Genomic DNA, 20,810 nt, shown 5'->3' with positions numbered 1-20,810 from the left:
CCAACAAAACCATAATTATTAGACAAATTAGTCATTTTAAATGATATCTTATTTTTTTAATCATTAATTTTATCTTATTTATCAAAATGACATTTTGTTATCTTTGTTTGTATTTTTAAAATTTTAGATTAGATAATTATCACTCTTAAAACTTTTGAATATTTAATTCATCATTTGATATCTAAAAATAACATTAAATCAATAAACATAAAAAAAAAATATTGTACATGCACGGCGATGCGTGCTAGTATATATAATATTTTAGTATTAATATTCAAATGTTTTTCTAAAGCTATTTTTTACTATTAATTAAGTCTAAGCCCTTTATAAAAATAACTATGGTGTTTTGGTCTGTTTTAACTATACCCAAAAATGCCCCTTCACCCGTTCTCCTTTTAATTGAAGCCACGTTCTTCTTTCATACGACAAAATAGTTTCTCAAAAACTAACAACCCGCAAATCTCTTATCGCCCACAAAATCGATTATTTCAAACAGAAGCATATTCTTTGAAACAGAACGCTACAAAATCAGGCATGGTTGTTGTTGCTGCTTCTGTTCCGATCATCACGCACGGGCGTCAACTTCATGTATTTTTTTCTAAGTATTTGTTTGTTATTTGATCTCAATAATTGTGTTGGTTTCAATTTTCATTCCCTCCGTGCCTTTTGATTTCATTTAGGTTTGTAAACAACCTCTGCACGTGAAGCAATTATTTATTTGGATGAAGAACGCCACCTGCTCGACAAATTGCCAGAGAGAACTTCCCATACAATCGTACTACTTCAAGCATCTTTCTATTGGAGAAATCAAAGAGCGTACTTTAGGAGAAAAAAGCTTCAGGTTCAATTTCTCATTCCTTAATTTCATCGATATTCATTAATGATTTATTAGTAGCCCAATTGTAATAAAATAAGAAAACCCCCGGACCTTTTTTTTAATGACCTTAGTATTGCAAATTCGATTAATGTCAAAATTTCCCATGTATTTTCGTGGAAATCTCAATCAAACACCATACTATTTTGCAATATGGGAAAAAGGCTAACTACTTTGCTCAACCTTTCTATGGGATATATATAAACATTGGGACTTTTAGTTTTCTGCACATATGCAACTAGAACAACACAACTTCTCATGGGTGGGTTTATCCCATTGCATCACGAAATAGATTATGCCCAGAAGGTATCAGGTTCGAGACTAAAAACAGGTAATCTTTGACTTCTAGATTTTATCTATTCCAATTCAACAAACCAAGCTTGAATTGCCTTGGAGAACAGGAGAATGGTTGGCAAAACCCACCATTTGTCATCTTTCATGGAATCACAACAAAGTTGAAGAACACATCAGTTTACAAATCTCACATACTGAAAAGCTTGGATCGTATAATCTTAGTTTTATTGACAACAATATCATGCTTTTGATGTTTGTGTGACAATTTCATGTAAGGATCTTACACTTTGGGTGGACAAAATCGGGTGCTACATTATTAAATATACATATCATCTATTCGTTTATTTATTTTATTTTTGTTTCAGTTCTTTATTCTCCTATGAATATTTTTGTTTTGTGTTCAACAGATTTGAAGAAATAAAATCGAAAAATCAAAGATTCTCATCCATGGCAGTGTTGGGTAAGCCAATGTTAATCATACAACCATCAGTTTAAATTCCTAATTTTATGGTTTATATTTTATTATTTTATGATATTTTAAATTAATCCATTAAACAAAAAATAACAGTAAAAACTTTATATACTTTGTAAAGCTATATGTTTATATGTTGAGGTTAGAAATTATATTTTTTTAAAATTCTTTGTTATTTGCATTAATCTTAGATACGTTTTTCAAATATTTAAATGTCGATAATCACTCATTTGAAATACCATGTGTTGCTTGGATTTCTCGAAGGTCAGTAAAACGTAAATTATTTTTGGCCTTTTCCTATTGCTCATAGTTTATGATTACCACCAACAATTTTCATATTCAAGTTCCTGAAAATTGTAGTTTACATGCTAATTTTTTGATCTTCATATTCCAAATCTTCTTTGTGTTACATAAGATTTCGGTTTTCCAGGAAACGATCCCCTTTTTGGTTGACTTGCATTAGATTTTTTTTAATCTACTATCTTTCAAAATATATGAGATTTACAACACATGTTTGCTGTTGCTTCTTCTGCTTCGAAAAATCCTCACGCAATTCATCAACTTAATGTATTGTTTTGTGAGTATATATTTGTTGTTTGATCTCAGGATTTTGTGTTCAATTACTATTTTCCTTATCTCTGTGTTTTCTGAGTTCAGTTGCGTTTGTACACGGTTTCTGCACATGAAGCAAATATTTCTTTGGATTAATAACGCCACTTGCTCGAAAAATTGTTACAGAGAACTTCCAGAGAATCGTAGCAATTCAACCTCTCTCTGTTGCCAAACCCAGTTAAATTCCCACCTTACCTCCTTCTCATTGCAACCTTGTAAGTGATATTTTTCTGATTTAACTCTCTTATTTCACATGCCACTGAATTTTCCTCACAATTGAAATTAAAACACTCGAACATATTTCTGTATAAAACAAAAAAGTCAGCATATCATATTAATTAGTGTTCTTTTTGTCATGAAATTATGCCAAATTATTTTCATTGACACATCTCTTTAAAAAAACACAGATATCTTCTAATCTTATTAATTACTCTTCTTTTTAAAAACCACAGATCTCTACTAATCTTTACTTTAGTGCGTAGGATTTAAGAACAAGCACAATCAGTCCATCCACCATCGGCTCTGGCGTGAAATTTATTCCGATTCCTGTTCGTAATCTCAGGTAACACATACTATCTCCTCCTGTGATGATTTCTTTTATTCATTAATTTTTAAGTTTCAAAATTGATTTAAGCATATTATAAATTATCAATATCGGTTTACCCACGACCTTATGTTAGCTTTGTTGGGATATTAATACAACTCTCTTCTAGATGTTTTTTCAATATTTCTTATTAACAGCAACAATGCATTAAATTTTACACATTTTTCTTATCTGTTTTATTTCTCTTCACAATGTTTAGAAAATACATTCTATATTTCTCAATGCCAAGTTATGTTTGAGCGTGATTTATGTCGGATTTTATAGTTTATTTAAAAAAAAGTTTATTTTAAATAATTCTGTTCAGTTCAATCGTTTTTTTAAATCTGTTTCTCACACTGAAGTTGGATTCATGTAACCACATTAGGAGATCAAAGGTGCTTGAACTTAATTTGAGCAGTTTAATCCCTACTCCAGGTGCTGGGTAGATATTGTCGGATACACTTTTCCATCAAACTTCAAGATATTGAAGATGCTTCTCACTCCATCTATGGATAATAAATTTATTTTTGGACTGCACTAATACTCAATAAAAAAATTTCAGAGCAGACACATACAAAGAAATGACTTCAGTTATCAAGAACTAATACTTGAAGTATAACTATCAGTCTTGAAAAAAATTCTATATTTTGTGGAATTATGATGGAGTTACTTTGTACAATTCTTCTTGGTGATGATGAATGAATCTACTTGGATCAAGTGAATATAGGATCGCATTGATCCGAACCACTATACGTCTTTTTGTCGTTTTTATATTTGCACATTACTTGCTTGATAAAACACCAACACTCAAACAAGAACATAGACATTTAATACACTTATTATTGCACTACAAATAATATATTCAATTTGTAAAATATACATGACTCAATCACGTATTTTTACAATAAAAATTATATACATTTAACATTCATATATTTCGTTATACGCATGTAACGCATGTGCCTCGGTTACTAATATATATTATTATTATTGTATAGGTTTCTTGGAAGACGATATTTCGTAACATGTCTATCATAATCATATTTAGAATAAAAAATAATATTTTTAATCAGACTCATGAAATTGATTCGTGAGATCGTCTCTATTGAATTTTTGTGATTAAGGTGATAGGGTTGAATTATAACTATTATTGGTCTCATTATAATATAAACAAAAACTCATGTCAATCGTCTCGTGGTCAAATTTGTGAAATAAATCTCCTACCGGATATAATTCGACTAATGAGAAAGTATTTTTTTCATATATATTATAAACTACCTCTCTAGTATATTTAGATCAATGTCTCAAATATAATTCACCGATTAAAATTTAGGCCTATAAAGTTTAGGAAAATGATATTATAATGAGCATGGCGATCCCATCATAAATTGTGATAAAGGAAAGAGAGAAATGCTCAATTATTACCTAATCTGTTTGTTTTCATGTGTGTTGTGGGCTCCGCTGACGTTGCTTCACTTTCGCTATCTCCAAATCAATCCATCAAGCTTCCAAAATCAAAAAGGGGGAGTATATTTTTGTGGCATTTTCTCAATTGTCTTCCATGCAACTGATTAATTGTGGAAAATTATGCCACCCAAGTAAGAACAAGCCAACCGAAACAAATGTGCAGGCTTCGCGTGAAATGATAGCATCCCTTTTTGTCGCTTTTCGGTTTTTTAATCACACTTCTCACATGAACTGCGCGTCTCACAAAAATGACTTTCGGTTTTTAGCAGCGTTGATGATTCTTGTTAGTTAGTTTCCGGGCCACTTTTTTCGGGAGCTTGTATCCATTCATTGCGTGGAATGATGAAAAGATGAAAACTTTATGCTTATTGGTTTGTTCAGGAACAATGTGGTGATAAACGACACACTAAAGGAGAGACCCTTTTGAATACCAAGATTTTGAACTGTTTTTGAGCGAGGAAATTGAAGTTGGGTGAAGAGGGTTTTAGGATTTTGATTACTTGAAGCAATTTCTTGATGAGGGTTTAGTTTCTGTTGTGCTGATAAGAGATGAGTTTGAGGCAAAAGATTGGGGATTTTGGAAGCAGCGGATTGGATGTGGAGAAGATTGTCGTTGTTGTTGCTGTGAAGTCTTCTAAAGAAATTTCAAGAACTACTTTGAAGTGGGCTCTAACTAATGTGGTCAAGCCAGGGGACTGTGTTAGGCTGCTGGTGGTTATTCCAACTCATAGCTCAAGTAAAATCATTATTGTGCCTTCTCTTCATGTAGTGGTTTACATATAATTATAGGCCATTTATGTGCAATTTGTCTATTCTCGAAAATGGATATCAAAACCTAATAGTTTTAAATCATGCTCCTTTTGCATATAATAGGATGCTCATGTCCTCAAGTGATTTCTTCTACACTATTAGTTCATCTGGCGTTAGGTTTGTTTTTTGTGACTTACTTGGATTTCCTCATTTCATCAGCTCAGATTTGTGTTGAAGTTAGTCCAAGAAATTAAACAGCACAACATAATGCTATTTTATTCTTTCATTGGTTCTTGACTTCTTGTTTCTAGCAAGTATAAAAAGTTTTGCAATGCTCATTCATTGAATCCTATTGAAGCTCTCTTTCTCGGTGTCTTGTGTTCACAGCATCATCCAGGGAGGTATATTTATGAATGTGAGAGACGTTGAGAAAAGTGTTATCAATGGTCCCGATATTATCTTATTGTTTTTTAAGGCTACAGTGAATTAATTTGGAAACTTGTGTTTCACTGGATCCACGCATATAGAAATTCTATATACATGTGGTCATCATATCCTGAAGCTTCATATCACATGAGGTTCAAAAACAAACTTTTTACTCGTATATCTTAACCACTGTGCTTTCTTTCTTAGGTAAAAAGCTATGGGGCTTTCCAAAAATTGGTACTGATTGCTCAGCTGGTAGCTGGAGATCAATGTCGGGAACACTTTTAGATCAGAAAGATCATATTACTGATTTATGCAACCAGATGATGAGTCAACTCCATGACATTTATGATCCAGAGAAGGTTCTATAATTACCTGGCGTTCCTTGTCCTGTGTTTCTTTATCCTCTGGTCTAGTTCTAGTTCGTAACAAGTTTGGTGATGACAATGATTTTTTTGGCATAGGTGAGAGTGAAGATGAAAATGGTCTACGAGTCTAAAGATGGAGTAGTCGCATCTGAAGCCAAAAGAACTCAAACAAAATGGGTTGTATTGGAAAAGTAATAGTTAATAAACATGGTATCTTTTGCATTGAATGTTTTGATCCAGCATGCAGAAATCAGCAAGAATTTTGCTCAGTACCTTTTTTATTTTTTGTTGTTATTAACAGGAGAATGAAAAAGGAAGCAACCTTTTGCATGGAGCAGCTTGACTGCAATCTTGTGGTTGTGAAAAACTCTGAGGCACAGGTTCTTCGATTGAATTTGATGGAACCAAATGAGAAGGAAATTCATACACTTCCAGACTCAGCATCTTCCATAAAATATCTCGGGGATGAATTCAACACTACGAAGGTGCTAAATGTGACTCCAACAAGCAGCCCTGAGCATTCATCATTGAAGACGACAGATGACAGGATATCTTCCAGTTCAAGCTTTTCTGAAATTAATTGGGATTTACAGGTGAAGGAAATTTTACCATCATCATTAGGGGGGCATCATGACTTTGAAGAATCTGACTCGGAGTCAGCTAGTGAGAATCCAAGCTCTCTTTCGACGAGTATGAGTTCCCAGCAATGGATGGAAGATCTGAGTTCTGCAGATGAATCTTCAAAGCAATTAAATGAAAGTATACAAGGACCACGCAGTACAGCACAAAGTGTGAGGAATCAAAATTTTCGCAAGAATGTGAGAGAGATTATGTTACAAAATAAAAATGCACCCTACGACCCTCCTCCTCTATGCACGGTATGTCAGCATAAAACACCATCATTTGGGAATCCGCCAAGATTGTTCTCATATGCTGAGCTTGAACAAGCTACTGGTGAATTTTCGAAGGATAACTTTTTGGCTGAGGGGGGATACGGTTCTGTACACCGTGGAGTGTTACCTGATGGTCTGGTCATAGCTGTGAAGCAACATAAATTGGCTAGTACGCAGGGTGATCGTGAATTTTGCTCAGAAGTTCAGGTACTGAGCTGCGCACAGCATCGAAATGTTGTGATGCTGATTGGATACTGCGTGGAGAACAGAAGACGGTTGTTAGTTTATGAGTTCATTTGCAATAGTTCTTTGGACTCTCATCTTTATGGTACTTGAAATACCATGCACCTTCAATTTTTTGGTTATGAATTAGTCTTTTTGGTTGGTTTTCTCTCAGGAACATAACTCATTGTGTCTTGATTAAATTCACAAGTGTTCTTGTCTTCATGTTTCTACTGTTCTAATTTAATCAAAATTTATCATAAATGCAAGCTTTTCTTTTGAAGTGAACAGTTTCAGCTTTAAAATTGCAGGCCATAGCTATGATCCCTTGGATTGGCCTGCACGCCAAAAGATCGCTATTGGAGCTGCTCGAGGGTTGAGATATCTCCACGAGGAGTGCAGAGTTGGCTGTATTGTCCATCGTGACATGCGACCAAACAACATTCTGCTCACACACGATTTTGAGCCGCTGGTACGTTGTAGTCGCGTCTTTTAAACACATGTTGAAATATTGTCCCACATCGGTAGGGTAGAGTTTCTGAGAGCCCTTAATATAGACAAGGACAACCCTCACCTCTTGAGCTAGCTTTTGAGGTGAGTTAGGTCCAAGTCAATTTCTAACAACACTTGAATCTGAACCATTGCTGTGTTCAATTATTGACTTTCATGATAAAGGTTGGAGACTTTGGGCTAGCAAGATTGCAACCAGATGGAGAATCGGGAGTGGAAACGAGAATAATTGGAACGTTTGGGCACTTGGCTCCAGAATATGCTCAAACAGGTCAAGTCTCTGAGAAAGCTGATGTATATTCCTTTGGTGTGGTGCTGGTAGAGCTCGTCACTGGAAGAAAAGCTGTGGATATACATCGTCCCAAAGGCGAGCAATGCCTCACAGAATGGGTAGGTATCGCCCTTAAAAGTTGTATTACTATTATTATTTCATCCAAAATTGAAGCACGTTGATGCCTTGTTTATCTTGTGTGTTTTATCTCTGGATGGAGCAGGCACGTCCTCTGCTCGAAGAGAACGCCTTTTCGAAACTCGTGGATCCACGTTTGAGTGGCTGCTATTTAGAAACTGAGGTTCAGGGCATGATACGTGCTGCTTCCTTGTGCATACAACGCGACCCTGAGTCAAGGCCTCGAATGTCTCAGGTAAAAGTGACTAATTTAGAGGAAAACCAAGAATACTGAACTTCTCATGCCAAAAAATAAAAAAGAACACTAAACTGCTTTATGCTACAAAAGCTCGACTTAAAGGCTTCGAATTTCGTGAGTTTTATTGGGCTTCATTTGAAACTATAGGTTCTTCGAATGCTGGAAGGCGACACATACATGAGATGACGAATGGTGGCCAACAATATCAGCATGTGAGCAATTGCGTTCAAGAAATATAGATACAAGAATCTGTATAGATGTATTTTTCTCAATTATATACAGTTTGTCGACACGTACAATCCCATAAATACTTTTTGATTCTAAAACGGTGAAGAAAAAGAAGCAGAAGCCGTCTCTTTTAAATCCACGCTCACATGATCACCCCTGACACCCTGCTCCTCGTCCGAAAACAAATCATTCGTCCTCCTGAACGCTCCATGGAGCACCACCACCACCAACCCCACCGCCACCCCCGCGAAGGACACGGTTGCATGCGTCAGCAGCAACAAAACCAACGTAGAAATGGACAGAAGCACCAAAATCACACGCTCATCCACTCCGTACCCAAAGACCACAACAGGCTCATCTCGAAGGAGATACAGAAAGAGCCACGCTCCTATGGCAAAGATGAACACGAGGAGGGAGACAGGGTGCCACAATAGGCTCAGGAAAACCGCGAAAAGGATCACGATCACGTAATTCACCTGGAAATAGGACGCGTTCGTTTTGAGACGTTGGAGGGCGACATTGAAGCTTTCAGGGATCGAAAAGGATGCCATTTGTTTCCAGGGGCGTCGGATTCCGACCCCGGATCTGATCATATTTTGCCTGTCATGGGAAAGACCTGTGGATGGTGTTGTTGAGATTGTGCCATATGCAGTAGACATTTTGGCAAACGCTTCCAAGGGGAAGGGGGAGTCTTAGAAAATATGCACAAGGAGAATACACAATATATGAAAGGCTAATTAATCAAAGTTTTCAATGTAGATTACACAACACATGTTCATCTACTTTCTATCTTTAGACTTTAGCATTGAATTAAAAATAGCAGAAATGAAACGTGTCTGCTTGGTATCGATCGTTCTAGGCATACTAAAAACAAATTCAAATATACTTTTTATTATTCTGATAATTATCTAATCTAATAAATACATATATATGCCTCTGTCGCCAACAGAGAATACAAAATCGTATTGATTTACAAATTTGTTACAAAAAATTTTAATCACTTATTTTTATTGGTCAAAAACTGCCTAAATTTTTTTAGATTTATTTTTAGCTCCATGATACATTAATAATATTATTCAATACGTTTTTTATTGTTAAGATGTATTACGTCGACTGGATTAAATTTTGGAAGTTATATATAGAGACTTGAACAATCATCAAGTTATAACAAATATGCATGTATTGATACTACTCATCACATGATTCATGTATTGATGATTAAAGTATATCATAATACCAATTTAATTTAGTAGAGAAAACAATGATAAATATTATGTACATTGTGAAGTTGTAATATATAGGAATCATGACATAAATAAATATTTTTTTAATGAAATGATGAAATGATAATCAATAAATTTTAGTCTCTTTGCTCAAACGGAAAAGGTAACGGATAAAATCAAAGAAAAGCATGGGCCTAGTGGGCCGACAAATTACAATGTTTACGCTTTTCAGCTGTTCATGGGCATAGTGGACCGAAAAATTACAATGTTTACGCTTTTCAGCGTGATTGAGAGCAGCTCATTATCACTTTGCCGGTTGAGTCCAGTCTTTAGCAGGCCCAACGTTGGCCCTGAACATTTTCAGTAAAGATTTACACGTTTTTTTTTGTAAATATATATATATATATATATATATATATATATATATATATATATATATATGAAGTTTATTTAGCAAACAAATATAAATAAAAGATGTCATACATAACGAAAACATTCGAGTAAGAACACAAATTTCCATCATGCAAGTGTGTAATACATAAAAATAAAACCATAAGATAATTATACCAAATAAGTTATAGAAAGTAATAGGTACTAATTAAATTCGATTTTAATTTCATAAAAATTTTCCCTTTAGCCCTTGCATTTTTCTTTTAGGAACAATGCGATATCAGTCTTATATTTGTTCTCCTGTGATTTTAATCATTATATTATTAAATTTAATTCTCATTAATCCTTTTATCTTTGTCGTTTTTTTTTTTGCCATTTTAGTCTCTTTTTTTTTTTTCAACGTAAGATAGATGTGGCACATATGTCGTCACCTACGCACGTGCCTCCGACATGGCGTTGATCTAAAATTTCCAAAAATTGAATGATATATGACTAGATTAATAAAAAATCGAACAATATAAGAAACTAAAATAGCAAAGCAACAAACATATAAAACCAATATCATATATTCGTAGTTTTCAAAACTGCAATTGTGATGATACTTAGATGTTGGATTGGATTATTTTGACTCTCATATCTGGTTGGATATATATGGATGCATTGTCATTTGATATTATTTTGATTTTATACAAGTGCATTTCAAAGTAATTCGCCATGGTGTGCATGTGAATCTTGGGTCCCAAAGTTTTGGGACAACGGAATTATACAGCAATTACAAAATTAATGCACACACTACAAGTACTACTTTTATCATGAACTGGATATGAATTTAAAGCCACAATGGATGAAATTTGAACAAGTGATCCATATAATTAGGTTATCTACTCGTACAAATCCATCCAAAGGTTTACAAAGATCATATTCAATCGCCACTCAATTTTGATTTAGTTTCCCCACGTACTCACTATATAATCCTAACCAAAACAACACATCAACACTAGATATTAATTAATCTCCTAAAAACTAATTGATGGATCACTGAAAGACTCATGACAATTTACTTAATCCAAGAAAATTATAATTAATCCAATTTTGATCCATTAACTCAACCTTGAACAAGCCCGGAAGATAGAGCCATAAGCAAGATGGCGGCATCCTTCTCGTCTTGTGGAAAAACCCGGAATCGAAATGCCAGATTCTTGCTCAAATCTATCAAGAAATCCTCAAGATCAAGCTTCTTCCTTATATCTCCCCTAGAAGAAGATATTGATCCAGCGGCAGTAGCTGCAGCCATTTTGCAGCGTTTCTTGAAGCTTGAAGCATTCCCTTTTTTACTTATCTTCTCTTTGTTTTTCAGCTTCATCGCTTTAAATGATGGTGGCTCCTCAGTCGACACCACCGCCACGCCGTTAGCCGCCGCTGAGGCGGCAGCCAAGGCGGCCCTCCTCGCCTTCCTCTGCCTGATTCCGCAGGCATTACAAAGTGACTGAAAAACACCAAAGTTAATTAATGGATGATCATGTCTAATTCCTAGCTAAAAACACAATGTAATATTTTCCTAAGGCAATGTTTGGGCGAGCTTCTGAAAAGCACTTCTCAGCTTTTTCATCACAAAAATTTGAAATTTTGTGAAATTTTGTTAACGAAAAGTTGAGAAGTACTGCTTCTTAATTAAAAGCTGTCCCAAACACTACCTAAGAGTGTCGAGATAAATAAATTGTACGGAAAACATAAAAAGAGGAAAATTAAGCTTTAAAGTGATGGAGCATAAACATAGAAAAGATTTATGTATATACCTTGGGGCCTTTAGGACCACTTCTCCAAAGAGGAGTCTTTGTTGTGTTGCAATCAGAACAAACCCTGATGGGATTACTGTATGAAATGCTGCTACTTGATTCCGTTTCCCACGAGTCTTTGATCATGTTGGATAAGCTGCTGCTGTTTATTTTTAAGGTGACGCGATTCGGGTTCGAGTTCTTCGTCTTCTTCAGACTAATCTTGGAAGGCACCGGCCACTGCACAGGATTAATGTAGTTAGCCTCCTTCATGGCATTGGCATGGCTTTCATCTAGAGTTAGTTTTATCCCAGCAGCTTCAGCCTTATTCTTGATGTTGTACGATGATGATCCAACGTCAAAACCAAAGTTATCTTCCTGATATATAATCAGTTCAAATTAATTTGCAAGAACCATTATTAATTATAAAATATATATATATATATATATATATATATATAGTAGTACTAAAAACTTACAAATCTTGCTAAAAAAAAAAAAGAATCTTAGCATATTTAGGTAATGTTTGGGAGAACTTTTAAAAAACATTTATCAGTTTTTCGTCAATAAAATTTCACAAAATTTAATAAAGAAAAAACTGAGAAATGGTAAACATGACGCAACGCGCACCTGTTCACGATGATGCTGGAGCTTGTATAACTGGTGATCACAGTATCCTGCAGTGTGATTTTGCATCGAATTGAATAAAAACTGACATGAAAAAGGGTTTTGATCAATATCTTCATTGATCTGCTGCTCTAAAGTGAAAGGTGAAGGAGATATGTTTAAGTTCATTATTGGAGCAGAAACAATGTCCGGAGAAATGACAAAAAAGGCGGCGCGTGCAGTTTAGTTTCTTGCTTAAAAACTTAAATGGTGACTAAAAAGGGAGTGATGAATCGAGATTTTACAGCTCTTTAAAAGGAATAAGGAAGAAGAAACACATGGAGAGGATTAAAGATTGGCGTGACTTGATGACAACCAAACAAATTATTACGTAAAACAAGACAAAAATATACAGAAGGAAGGAGTAGAATACTACCACACGACCATTTGAATTAAAGAACCCTATCTCTTTAACAAATAATAATAATATTATTATTAATATATATGTTAGTATAGCCGCAAATAATATTAATATTAATATAAAAGTGCCAAATGAACCTGCAGAAAATCAAACACAAGTTGTGTTTCATTAATTCATGTATATATAAGTTTATAACAAGCATCATACCATGTACTAAAAGGTACAACATGCATGTTTGCAGAAGGATTTATTCTTATCCTAAATAAAAGTTGAAACATATTATCATATCAATATATAATTAATGGAGAGGTGATATTTCAATTAATATACCTCCGTATGTAAAGAATATTACAACCAAACATATACATATTGACGAGCTTGGCTATATATATACAAATGCATTTTTTGGGAATATATCTAGCTCATATAATATTAGTAATTTCTAATATGAATGGATCTTGGTGAGTTAAAAAAAAAAAGGGAATGGTTAGTAAATTGATTATTTCAATCACCCATAAATTAAAGCATGCAAATTTTTCAACAAACTTATACTTAATACAAAAATTTATTTGTGCAAGTGTGTTTGTGTTTGTGTGGCCATACTTTATTGCATTGCATGACTCCATTCTTGATGACAAAAGGCATTGAATGTCTTTGACAGGCACAAGGCATCAACGCCTTTCCCCACATTGATTCATATGAAAATTATAGCTAGAAATAATAAATTCAATCGGCTTTAGTTTTTCTTCACTAATAATTAATTAATTGGTCTACATATTATTTCTTATATATATCTAACTATTATAACATACTAATATTAGCAATTTTTTTTTTGAAAAAAGCATGTGTTGGTAACTATTTGATTTTAGAAATTAAAATTAAAAAAAATATGCTTTTTTGTAATAATTAAATACGTATAGTATAAGACTTGTACGTAGGAGATCCGTAATAAATAATATTTTTTTTTAAAAGTGAGAGTAATAAATTTTTGACTTTTCCTGCCCTAGCTATGACAAAGCGAAAAACAAAAGTAATAATGCATGACTGCCATTGATATGTTATGTTGGGCATTCTGTGAAAACCAACGTGACCATTTAATTTCTAGATTTTTTTTCTAACTAAAATTGACTTCCATTCTTGATTATTTTATCCAGTAACAAAAATATCCTATCATGCAATAAATTCACATTTCAATTATATGTTTTTTGAGGATATAATTTCTGGGCATCCATATTCCATATGATAAATTAATTACAATAAATTTATTTATTTATATGAGCAGGAGATGGACTACGTATGTAGGTCAAGGATCACTTCTGAGAATTGGGCAAAATATTATCATCTTGGCTGGCAGTGTAATATATGTCCAAATGAAGGTACTTTTCTCGTTGCTGCTTCAAAATCTCAAGGGCCACACCATTCCGGCTACAGGACATGCTCGTGTAGAATGACACAATTGTCCCTCCCAATCACCCATTTCATTTGATTTCATGCATGCCTTTCACAATTACCGCCTTTTTTTTTTTTCCTAAATGAAATAAGAATATGTTGATATATATATATATATATATATATATATATATATTTTGAAACTGAATATGTTGATATTTAAGATATCCCATAAGCAATTCACTGAAATTAAATTAAATAAAATTATAAATAAAATTTAACGTACTTTTGCATCAAGACTGGAGTGTCATGCCCTCGCATCGAATCTGGTTTGTCTTTGAGACTTCTACACGGGCAATATTGAAATCAAACATGTCTCGTTGCCATATATAACTAGCAGAAATTAATCACGCTATATGCACCTCCCAAATGCATAAAATACGTTTAGAAGATAGCAAGTGTTTTTATACATTCAAAGAATTACACAAAAAATTCAGATCCTTGTTATTTTGAAAGAATTATTTCCCTTGGTTTCTCCACCTTGTTACTCTGCTGAGAAGATCTCTTTGCATCAGTAAACCATCTCCATCAAATTCGAGTTGGAGAAGCTGAAAAAGCCTTTTCACGCACTTGAACAGATAATCACCAATCTTCAGTTTCACTTGGCACACGAAGTCCACTTCCTCCTCTTCATGAGTTTTAAAAAGAGAAGAGGAAATAGTTGTGGTTGCATCGGTTACATCAAAGACAATTCTGCACCCAGCAATAGCCTGTCATATTATACTCTTCAGTCCTAATTAAGGACTCTCCCTGGTACTCATACTGCTAGAATTTTGCATTCTAGAAAACTTTTGGATAATGCCAGTAACAACATAATGCAGAAGCAATTCACATCTTGTGGCGCTTAGGTAGTGTTTGAGATAGTTTCTTAGTCTATGGATTGTTGGAAAAACATATTTTGTTTGATGTTTAAAATTATTATGAACTAATTTCTTAGTCTAGAGGTAGACGGATCTTGACTGAAAACCATGATTGAGATATTTTGATTTATATATTTGAATTCTTCGCACAGTTTATTTGTGTTTTCCTGATTTTAATGCTTTCAATTGACTGACCATAGATTGAATGATATTTTATTTAGAATCTATCACTCGAGAGAGGAGATTTTGAATACGACATAGGAAAATACATCTTTGGTGTTTATATTGTTCGAGAGACATATAACTCCATAGAAGTCATTAGAAGAATTCTTGTGCTATTTACCGGATTTAATAATTGAACTTTGATAAAGATATTGAGTTTGTTATTGAATACAAATTTCTGCTTGACACTCGAGAGAGGTAGTAGAAAATAATAGAGATTCTTGGCTAATAAACTAGAGGAATTGATAATTGAACAATCATTAGAAATAAATTGTGGTGGACAGTCAAGTGAAGTCGAACCTCTAGCATTCATCGCTTATTGAATTTTCATCTCGTGAACTCGTGGTTATTTAATTTTATTTCTTGCAAATTTTAGTTTCATAAAAAAATCAAACCATTTTCGTAGCTGAACATAGGATTAGGATTTTATTAGTTGCAAATATTTGATATAATATTATTTATTCATTCTCCGTGGGATCGATCTGGACTTAAATTCCTATATTATAACTTGACATGATGCGCTTACGAGCGAAAAACACGCAACAAGTTTTTGGCGCCGTTGCCGGGGAATGAATTTTATTTGATTTATATTAAATTGTGCTAATTAGTCTTAATTTTGATTTAGAGCATTTTATTTTATTTTGTTGGTTCTAATTTTAAATCTTTCCTGTCTATGCAGTTTATGCGAAAAAGCCAAAGTTACGACTCAATGCTCTTTGATCCGGAAATTAAAAAAACTGCTAAAGCTTTGAGAAAAGCTAGAAGAGAAGAGTTGCAACAAATGGCTGAAGAAAGGGAAAGAGCTGTCAATAATGCTCCGGTGCCGATCAGAGATCACTTTAAACCGGTGATCAATACTCATTATTCTGGGATAGCTAGGCAGAATATCACAACAAATAATTTTGAGTTGAAGCCAGCTCTGATTAATATGGTGCAGCAAAATCAGTTTAGGGGTGCAGCTACTAAAGATCCAAATTTGCACCTGCGTACTTTTCTGGAGATTGCTGACACAGTAAAGATTCATGGTGTTACTGAGGACACCATCAAACTACGATTGTTCCCGTTCTCTCTTAGGGACAATGCTCGTAGTTGCTTGCAATCACTACCTCTTGGGAGTATCACTACATGAGATGATATGGCTTCCAAATTTCTGGCTAAGTATTTCCCACTTGCTAAGTCGGCTCAGTTAAAAATAGAGATCACTACATTCAAACAGCAGGATTTTGAGCAATTGTATGAAACCTGAGAGTGGTACAAGGAGTTGCTTAGGAAGTGTCCAAACCATAATTTTCCAGATTGGGAACAGATCGAATTATTCTACAATGGTTTGAATGGGCCAACTCGTATTTCTGTGGATGCTGCAGCTGGAGGTTCAATATTTTCTAAATTTCCTGAACAGGCTTATGAGATGCTTGAGCAAATGACTGTTAACAGTTATCAGTGGCCGAGTGAGAGATCTGCAATAAGAAAGCCTGCTGGAATTCACGAGGTTGATGCATTCATTGCTTTGACTGCTCAGATGGCTACTATTTCTACACAGTTGGCTGCACTGACCAAAGGGAATCAAAGTTCTACTGAGACAGCATCACTGGTGACTACAGTAAATTCTGCTGATGGATTTGAGAGTGTGGAGCAAGCGCAATATGTGAACAACAAGAATTACAACAATTATCGAGGTAATCCTGTACCCAATCAGTATCATCCTAGTTTGCGTAATCATGAGAATTTTTCCTATGCAAACAATAAGAATGCGTTGATTCCTCCACCGGGGTTCAATACTCAGAATGGTGAGGGTAAAGCATCGTTGGAAGATTTGGCGAGTAATTTTATTGCAGAATCATCCACAAGATTTAAGAGGAATGAAAATAGGCTTGACAGTATGGAGACGCACTTGACCAATGTGAGCGCTTCTATGAAAAATCTTGAAACACAAATTGGTCAACTGGCGAATGCATTGAATAATCAGCAGAGAGGTGTGTTTCCTAGCAACACTGAGGTTAATCCTAGAGAGCAATGCAAGGCTGTTATTCTTAGAAGTGGCAAGGAACTTGGAACAGATAAGCTGAAGGCAGTGGATGATGAGGAAGTTGAAGAGATTGTGGTGGAGTCCGAAAATTCTGATAGCAAAAATTCCAGCAAGTCTGCAGTTGTGCCTGAGAAACCGCCTGTGCCAAAATCTGTTCTGCCATATCCTCAGCGGTTCAAGAAAAAAGCGTTGGATGAAAAATTTTCTAAGTTTCTTGACATCTTCAAGAAAATTCATATAAATATTCCATTCGCTGATGCTTTGGAGCAGATGCCGCATTATGCTAAATTCATGAAGGATGTCATGGCGAGGAAGAAAAAGCTTGAAGAGTTCGAAACAGTGAAATTGACAGAGGAGTGCAGCGCCATCCTGCAAAAGAAGCTACCACAGAAATTGAAAGATCCAGGGAGTTTTACTATTCCTTGTATTATTGGTGGTGCGACTGTTAATAGGGCATTATGTGATTTAGGTGCAAGTATTAATTTAATGCCTTTGTCTATTTTCAGGTCTTTGGAGCTTGGCGAGGTGAAACCAACCACGATTACTCTGCAGTTGGATGATCGTTCTTTGACATATCCTCGAGGAGTTGTGGAAGACATCTTGGTAAAAGTAGATAAGTTTATTTTTTCTGCTGACTTTGTAGTGCTTGATATGGAAGAAGATCAAGATGTCCCTCTAATTTTGGGGAGACCATTCTTGGCGACTGACAGAGCGTTAATTGATGTGTAGGAGGGTGAACTAACTCTACGAGTTGGTGATGAAGCTGTCACCTTCAATATCTATAAAATCATGAAATACCAAGATGAGGTACATTCTTGTAATCACATTGATTCATCTGATTCTCATGAAAATAATTTTTGTGCAGGAATGGAGTTGGAGGACACATTGGCTAGGTACTTGATTAATTCCATAAATCAAGTGGATGGTGATGATTGGGAACTTAGAGAGCAAATTCTTGCTCTTGAAACTTTGCCAAAGGAAAAAGATGGCAAAGACAAAATTGAAGCATTGCCCGAGGAAGCCAGCAAAGAGGTACTAGTTTCTACTTCTGAATTGAAAGAACTGCCTGGTCATTTATGTTATGCATTTTTGGGAGAAAATTCGACTAACCTGGTAATTATTTCATCCTCTCTTACTCATGATGAAAAGGAAAAATTATTAAGAGTTTTGAGAAAATTTAAATCTGCTTTGGGTTGATCTATTTCTGATATCAAGGGAATTAGTCCCAATATTTGCATGCATAAAATTTTAATGGAGGAGTCGTATAGTCCTTATGTTGATCATCAAAGGAGATTAAATCCTGCGATGAAAGAAGTAGTAAAAGCTAAGGTTTTGAAATTATTGAATGCTGGCATTATTTATGCTATATCTGACAGTTCTTGGGTGTCGCCAGTACAGGTTGTGCCGAAAAAAGGAGGTATGACTGTGGTAAAAAATGAGAAAAACGAGTTGATTTCGACTCGTACTGTTACTGGTTGGAGAGTTTGCATTGATTATAGAAGGTTGAATAAGGCTACTAGAAAAGATCATTTTCCTCTTCCTTTTATTGATCAGATGCTTGACAGGTTGGCAGGTTATAAACATTACTGTTTTTTAGATGGCTATTCTGGCTACAATCAAATTGCTATAGCGCCAGAGGATCAAGAGAAAACAACTTTCACATGTCCCTATGGTACTTATGCTTTTAGGAGAATGCCATTTAGTTTGTGTAATGCACCGCTACTTTTCAGCTGTGCATGATGGCAATTTTTTCTGACATGGTGGAAGAAGTTATGGAAATTTTTATGGATGATTTTTCTGTCTTTGGGTCTTCTTTTGATCATTGTTTGCACAATTTGACCCTTGTTTTGCAGCGTTGCCAAGAGAAAAATCTAGTGCTTAACTGGAAAAAATGTCATTTCATGGTGCAAGAAGGCATCGTACTTGGGCATAAGGTGTCATCTAATGGGCTTGAGGTGGATCGAGCAAAAGTGGTTGCGATTGAAAAGCTTCCACCGCCAAATAATGTGAAAGCCATTAGAAGTTTCTTGGGACACGCCGGGTTCTATCGTCGCTTTATTAGAGATTTTTCTAAAATTACTAAGCCTTTATGTAATTTATTAGAAAAAAATACATTATTTATTTTTGATAATGCGTGTTTGCAGGCGTTCACGAAAATCAAGGAGGCATTAATTTTTGCGCATATTATGATTGTGCCTGACTGGAAGGAGCCGTTTGAAGTAATGTGTGATGCCAGCGATTATGCTGTAGGAGAAGTTTTGGGACAAAGAAAAGATAAGATGTTTCGGGAGATTTACTACGCCAGTCGCACTCTTGATGGAGCACAACAGAATTACACTACTACGGAAAAAGAGATGTTGGCTGTGGTTTTCTCCTTCAACAAATTCAGGTCCTATCTCATTGGCTCTAAAGTAATTGTTTACACTGATCATGTTGGAACACGCGTTCTCTGATCAGACGGATGTGATACCCGGAGCAGCGGAAGTTTAAAATTTTCATTTTGCGATATGGAACGATTTCATATCTTGGGTATCAAATCCTAACGATTAAAATTGTTGCAAGTAAAATAATAAACACAGTTAAATATTTTACCTATTCAAGCAAAGGCTTGATTATGGACTCCAACAGAATTTAATCTGCTCTTCTTATAAATCCCGGGAACCGATGACTATCACGATCAACCTCCGGAATTAAGTCCACGAATAGAAAACTAAAACCCTCTGATTGATTGCACTAGAAATCAATCAGATGTTTATCGAAGAGAATAAACAGATTTGATCTGTCAATTCAAAATGTAATTTTTCACAAAAATTACAGACTGAATTATCTCAAAAAAGAGCAGAGGATTTTCGAAAATTCCTCTTGAAAATATATGTGTGTAATTCGAAAATTGCAAGACTGAAAAGCTTATGATTTTCGAACACTACACATGTATTTACAGATAATTTCTAGACTAGATTAAGTTATAATTGTATTAGGACTCTAACTCCTTAGGGCCCACAATCCATAACTTAAGCCCAACAAGCCAAGCCTGTTATTATAAAAATTAATATAAAATTCATCATGACTCCGATTGATAAACTGATTTTACCAATGTGCACAGAAACCATTTCTGCATCTTTTAAAGTCAAGATAATTTTTCTGAATCCGAATTCAGTGATTTCCAAAAATGCCCATCCCTATGTCATTTTAGAAAATTTCACTCCCTTTAATTAAGAAGTTTAACTTCTCTTTCATTAAATCTAACTCTTTAAATTTAACTATCTCAACGGGGTTTAGTAATCCATTACTTGTGTGACCCTCAATGGTTCAGGGATACAGCTAGCCTTGGGCTCACAACTCCTTGTGACTCGGAACAACAATTTCCGACTTACCCATCGAATCATGGTAAGAGCGCCTAGCAACATCGCCCCATGATTCCCTAGGTATCACTGATAGTGCCTGCAAGAACCAGTAGATTTTGGTTAGCGTACAGTACGGTCCCTTCATCCA

General features: G+C 34.9%; 3 protein-coding genes and 1 non-coding gene across 6 annotated transcripts; 1 reads left to right on the top strand and 3 right to left on the bottom strand.

The window, feature by feature from the left end:
- Positions 1–385: 385 nt before the first annotated feature.
- LOC140880157 (inactive protein kinase SELMODRAFT_444075-like) lies at positions 386–8,441 on the top strand. 3 transcript variants are annotated; one of them, XM_073284338.1, is made up of 13 exons: positions 386–588; positions 681–841; positions 1,576–1,628; positions 2,379–2,467; positions 2,735–2,814; positions 4,684–5,038; positions 5,686–5,840; positions 5,943–6,037; positions 6,148–7,067; positions 7,273–7,433; positions 7,637–7,861; positions 7,966–8,115; positions 8,266–8,441. In XM_073284338.1, exons 6-13 carry the CDS (start codon positions 4,852–4,854, stop codon positions 8,302–8,304), a joined length of 1,932 nt encoding a protein of 643 aa, XP_073140439.1. In that variant the 5' UTR covers positions 386–588; positions 681–841; positions 1,576–1,628; positions 2,379–2,467; positions 2,735–2,814; positions 4,684–4,851; the 3' UTR covers positions 8,305–8,441. The 3 variants fall into 3 exon arrangements, with proteins under 3 accessions (XP_073140439.1, XP_073140438.1, XP_073140440.1); XM_073284337.1 differs by having other exon boundaries at positions 2,728–2,814; XM_073284339.1 differs by lacking the exons at positions 386–588; positions 681–841; positions 1,576–1,628; positions 2,379–2,467; positions 2,735–2,814 and having other exon boundaries at positions 4,881–5,013.
- LOC140878166 (PRA1 family protein F2-like) lies at positions 8,439–9,005 on the bottom strand. The gene has a single exon (XM_073281777.1). The coding sequence runs from the start codon at positions 9,003–9,005 to the stop codon at positions 8,439–8,441; it is 567 nt and encodes a 188-aa protein (XP_073137878.1).
- A 1,888-nt stretch (positions 9,006–10,893) lies between these two features.
- On the bottom strand, positions 10,894–12,639 carry LOC140884953 (GATA transcription factor 21). The gene is made up of 3 exons (XM_073291862.1): positions 12,365–12,639; positions 11,756–12,112; positions 10,894–11,445 (listed from the first exon to the last, which is right to left on the bottom strand). Exons 1-3 carry the CDS (start codon positions 12,527–12,529, stop codon positions 11,065–11,067), a joined length of 903 nt encoding a protein of 300 aa, XP_073147963.1. The 5' UTR covers positions 12,530–12,639; the 3' UTR covers positions 10,894–11,064.
- Positions 12,640–16,476: 3,837 nt separating this feature from the next.
- LOC140885846 (small nucleolar RNA R71) lies at positions 16,477–16,582 on the bottom strand. Its single transcript, XR_012151260.1, has one exon. It is a non-coding gene; the product is annotated as a small nucleolar RNA R71 (small nucleolar RNA).
- Positions 16,583–20,810: the final 4,228 nt, after the last annotated feature.

The sequence above is a fragment of the Henckelia pumila genome, chromosome 2, assembly GCF_033568475.1.
Source record: "Henckelia pumila isolate YLH828 chromosome 2, ASM3356847v2, whole genome shotgun sequence".
Lineage (NCBI taxonomy): Eukaryota > Viridiplantae > Streptophyta > Magnoliopsida > Lamiales > Gesneriaceae > Henckelia > Henckelia pumila.
This window is presented reverse-complemented; position numbering and strand designations above follow the sequence as displayed.

Bases quoted from the DNA above. Each gene is read 5' to 3' on its own strand.
- LOC140880157 (XM_073284338.1), top strand. From the start codon at position 4,852: ATGAGTTTGAGGCAAAAGATTGGGGATTTTGGAAGCAGCGGATTGGAT. The intron at 5,841-5,942 runs GTTCTATAATTA...TTTTTGGCATAG, and splicing joins ACATTTATGATCCAGAGAAG to GTGAGAGTGAAGATGAAAAT. The intron at 7,862-7,965 runs GTAGGTATCGCC...TGGATGGAGCAG, and splicing joins AGCAATGCCTCACAGAATGG to GCACGTCCTCTGCTCGAAGA.
- LOC140878166 (XM_073281777.1), bottom strand. From the start codon at position 9,005: ATGTCTACTGCATATGGCACAATCTCAACAACACCATCCACAGGTCTT.
- LOC140884953 (XM_073291862.1), bottom strand. From the start codon at position 12,529: ATGAACTTAAACATATCTCCTTCACCTTTCACTTTAGAGCAGCAGATC. The intron at 12,113-12,364 runs GTGCGCGTTGCG...ATTATATATCAG, and splicing joins TCCAGCATCATCGTGAACAG to GAAGATAACTTTGGTTTTGA. The intron at 11,446-11,755 runs GTATATACATAA...GGTGTTTTTCAG, and splicing joins GTGGTCCTAAAGGCCCCAAG to TCACTTTGTAATGCCTGCGG.